The sequence below is a fragment of the Lichenostomus cassidix genome, unplaced genomic scaffold, assembly GCF_008360975.1.
Source record: "Lichenostomus cassidix isolate B80296 unplaced genomic scaffold, HeHo_3.0 HiC_scaffold_217, whole genome shotgun sequence".
Classification (NCBI taxonomy): Eukaryota; Metazoa; Chordata; class Aves; order Passeriformes; family Meliphagidae; genus Lichenostomus; species Lichenostomus cassidix.
Window position 1 is genome coordinate 285 of NW_028147639.1, and position 4,473 is coordinate 4,757.

Below are 4,473 nucleotides of genomic sequence, written 5' to 3' on the forward strand. Positions count from 1 at the left end.
GTCCTGGCCAATCATATTCTGTAAGGTATTTAGAGTTACATTCCTGAGCAGCCAAAGTTAACAAATGTCACCTTTATATATATATATATATAATTATGTTGTGATATTTATATTTATATTTATATAATAAATTTTTTCATTATATATGAAGTTTTTATTATAATATATATGCATAGAGTTATTATGTTATTATTATTTCACTTGCACAGATGAATCTGAGCTCAAGATTAAAAACTCCTTCTGTCACTCCATGTGGGAGCATTCTACCAATGGTTCCTTTCATTGGTGCTTTTTACAATATCCTGTTAACAAAATCCATGTATGTCTTCCCAAACACACAAGTTCTTTCCCTTTTTCAAAACGCAATTTTTGGACGCATTTTAAGACATCCACTGGTTCAGCTGCTTTTAACCAACTTCCCCATTGCTCACACAGTGCTCTGACCTCAGCCCACTCCAGAGCCAGCAAACCATAGGGAAGGTCTTCCCATCCAGAAATTTCAGACAGGACTGATTCCTTACATTTACATATAAAAAGTAAAAATTTGTTGTGATTTGGACAGACTATGCCAATTTTGTTTTGCCAGTGGGCAGGCCCAGCACCAAAGACACAGACACCAACATCTCCAGCTCAGCTCCAGCACAAGAGCTGTGAGCTCCCTTCTGATGATCCCTGCTCAGAGCTACAAGCTGGTCAAAAAACATCTGGTTTGCTTTGCTTCTAATTACCAAGAAATGTGTGGAGCTGTTACCTGCCAGGCCCCTGGATCAAACTGTGCATGTGGATTTCTCCCATCTTCTAGGGCAGATGAACACCCTGCATCCACGGATCGCTGAAGAGGTCTTCCAACGATGGCCTGTCCAAGGGTTGCATGGACAAACACCTCTTTATAACATCTTGGCACTCTGAGGAGAGAAACCAGAAACTGCCAGTCAGTTGGAGAAGGCTCCTGTCCACTTTTCCCTCCCCGTTCCCGTGCCCAGGCCATGCTGGGTGTGCTCAGAGCTGTGCCTAAACTTCCCCAGGGATTATCTGTTTTGGAGGAGAGCAGGAGAGCAGGGCATGTGCCACCTCCTCAGCAGCTGCCAGAGCAGGATGCTCATGAGCCTGCTGCTCTCTCCCAACACTGGTATTCTCCCTGTGCCATAGAGATTAGGATCTACCTTGAGAGAGCTGTCGTGGGAACAAGATCTGCCCCCAGATGATCTTCCGGCCCCTCCTGAATGGGTGCTTCCCGCAGACCATCTGGTACAGCAGGATACCCAGGGACCAGACTGTTGCTGCCTCGCCGGTGTAGCATCTGAGCTGGGTCCATTCTGGTGGGCTGTAGGACAGGGTTCCTATGGAATATAGATGGAGTTCATCAGAGGATGCTGCTGCTCCCAGAGCCTCACCCCAGCATCCCTGGGCATGCAGGGGCTGCACCAGTGGCACACGGGGTGACCTGCTGCCCTCTCGCCAGCACCTGTGACTTGTGTACAAACTTGGGGCTGGAAGAGAAGCCACTGGGGCTGGAAGAGGGCAGCAGAAGCCCTGAGAATGCCCAATCATGACATGCAAATGAAAAACCCATCCAGTGGTGGGGAAAAACCACTCTCTTCCCTGCCTGTATTGCCCCCATAAAACATTACTAAGCCAAGGCAAACAAGGGGAGTGGAGCAGTCTAAGTCCTTCCTCGCCTGCACACCAAACCAGCCAGGGCACAGGGTCTGACTCCCCTCACTGCTACCCCATGGGGGTTTTTGTCAGGCTGGCTGCCCCTGCCCCAGCCCCAGCCCAGGGCAGAGTGGATGCTGAAGGCTTTTGGCAGGGCCGGGAGCTGGTCCTCCCACCCAAAAGCAACTTGGCTGAAGAAGCAATCCTATGACCTGCAGCACATGGGGGAATCCCTGGTGCTACACCCAGGCTGGGCCATGAGGTGCCCAGGAGCAACCCCTGGGATGGCTCACCTGCAAATTTCGTGTAGACTGTGTCCTGGAGGAAGGTGCCAACGCCAAAGTCGATCAGTTTCAGCTGTCCGGTGCACAGGTCAACGATGATGTTGCGAGGTTTGATGTCTCGATGGAGGACCCCGCAGCTGGTGCAGTGCCGCACTGCCTCCAGCACCTGGCAGAACAGCCGCCGAGCCTCCTCCTCCGGCAGGAACCCGCGAGCCAGGATGAAATCACGCAGGTCCTGACAGCGCTCCGGACGCTCCATCACCAACAAGAAGCTGGTGGGGAGCTCGAACCATTCCAGGAGCTGGACGACACCGTGGAACCCAGTGGACACCTTGTCCAGCAGCACGATCTCCAGGGGCGCACGGGTGCCATTGGGCTGCGGGAGGACCACGATGTCATCAGCAGGGCTGAGGCCATGCCAGGGCTCTGGGACCCCTCAGCCAGCCCGGGATGCTCTGCGTCCCCCGCTCACCCCACACCCGCTCTAACTCCCTCGAGACATCCTGGCGGCTCCCACCCTGCCGGGCCCCGGCTTATCCCCTCCCGGCACGGCCCGGGTTCTGCCGCTGGCCCCGCTCACTCACCAACTCGCCCCAATAATGGATGCGGTTCCGGGACACACATTTGATGGCAACCTGCGAGAAAGAGAGAGCAGCGGGCTCAGCTCGCCGCCCGCCCTGCTGAGCCCCACCCTCCTCTGCCCTCCTCCTCCTCCGCCCGCCGCCAGCCCTGCCACTCACCGGGGCGCCGTCCGCTAGCCGCGTCCCCGCGTACACGCTGCCGAATCCTCCTTTCCCCAGCAGCTCGCCCAGCCGGTACCGCTCCTGCAGGGCCTCCTGCGCCTTCCCTGCGGGCGACACGCGGCCGTCACCGCTCGGCCCGGGGCCAGACACGGCCTCCGACCGCCTGTGCACCACCCCGGGCCGGGCATCCCCCTCTGAACGGGTCACGGGCGGCTCGGGGCCGGCGGCCGGACTGCCGAGCGGCGGAGCTCGGGCCGGGGAAGGAGCAACGGAGGCGGCGGGAGCGGCCGAGCCGCGTGTGTCCTCCGCGGGCCCTGGGAGGAGCCGGTAACGGGGCCGGAGCTGGGGTCGGGGTCGGGGCTGGGGCCAGGGTCGAGGCCGGGGCTGGGGCTGGGGTCGGGGTTGGGGCGGAAGCAGGGGCCAGGGTCGAGGCCGGGGCCGCGGTCGGGGTCGAGACTGGACCCTGCGTCGGGGCCGGGGCCAGGCTCGGGACAGGCGGAGCCAAAGGGTGGCGATGCTGCCCCAGACCCAGCCACTGATGCCCGCCCAGCAGCGCCACAGCCACGATGGCGAGAGCCGGGCGGAGGCGAGAGCGCGGCGGGACGCCCGGGGCGGGGAGGGGGCAGCCCCGGCCGGGGCTGGGGGCGAGCCTGGGGCATGGCCCGGGATGGCAGGGGGAGAGGGGCACCGCGAAAGGAGGGGACGCAGGGAAAGGGACAGGGGGAAAGGGAGAGGACAAGCGGGAGAAAGGGAGGGAGAGGGTCGTAGAATCTCTTCTTTCGCTTCTGCTGTCGCTGCTGCTGCCGCTGTCGCCGCTGTCGCTGCTGTCGCCGCTGTCGCCGCTGCAACTGAAGCTCCGGGGCCGTTTGTCCGAGGGGCCGTTTGTCCGAGTGGCCGTTTGTCCGTTCCCCGCTCGCCCCCACGCGCCCCACGGCCGAGCCCCACGCGCCCCCGGGGGCAGCCCCTGAGTGTCCAAACACGGGAACTTTGCCGTGTTCAGCCCACATCCAGAGCCTTGACTGCTGCACAGTGGCACAGCAATCCCCTTGGCTGCTGTTGTGCATTGTCCCTGCTGAGGGTCAAACACTACCGGGGCACATTCCCTGTCTCTAGAATTCATTCCCAACCCAAGCACTGCACTTATGTCTCCTGCATTGCTTTCCAAACAGAACGAGGGAAGACAAACTGTGTGTAACTCATGGTATTTCAGAGAGTCTAAAACTTGCTAAGTCATAGATCTTAGAGGTGAGATCCATTTGCAATTAATGGCATGGAGAAGTAGTGCAACATGGAAAAGGAGAGCATAGAAATAAATAGAGGAAAACATCTTGGATTGTTTCTTTGCATTTTCATTTCACTTCCTGAAAGCTGTTTCAGTTTTCCAAGAATCTTCTCCACAGTCCTGTTTGCTCTTTTCAAGAATGTTTCCTGGAGAACAAGGTCAGACTTTTGTCACAAGATGTGCCACCAATTGCAGCTTCTCTTGGCTTTCCATGCTGTGTGTGCATCACAACTTTTGCAGCAAAGCAGGACAAATGTGTGCAGAACTTTACAACTTGTCCTTTCTTTTCCTTGTGGACTGGGGAGTTGTGCCATTGGTAAGGTTTTCATTGTGAATGTTCTAGCCTAAGGAAACGCGAGGTGGTAGCAGGATTTGTTTGGGAATGCAGGTGTGACTGAATTCAGAGAAAGAATCTCCAGGACACTCTGGGAGCTCCCTGGGCTGGGCTCAGGTTCCACTGGGACTCTGCAGCAGGCTGGGCTCCAGTTGGGATCAGCAGTGGTTGTAA

The 4,473-nt window shown here is 57.3% G+C and overlaps 1 protein-coding gene across 1 annotated transcript; it reads right to left on the reverse strand.

The window, feature by feature from the left end:
- Window positions 1–753: 753 nt before the first annotated feature.
- LOC146420997 (serine/threonine-protein kinase pim-1-like) lies at window positions 754–3,200 on the reverse strand (the record flags this gene model as incomplete). The annotated part of the gene is made up of 6 exons (XM_085047809.1): window positions 754–905; window positions 1,164–1,340; window positions 1,950–2,316; window positions 2,525–2,575; window positions 2,681–2,846; window positions 2,954–3,200. Coding segments are annotated over 6 exons (1,115 nt in total), but the record flags the coding sequence as incomplete, so codon positions are not given.
- Between the last annotated feature and the right edge of the window lie 1,273 nt (window positions 3,201–4,473).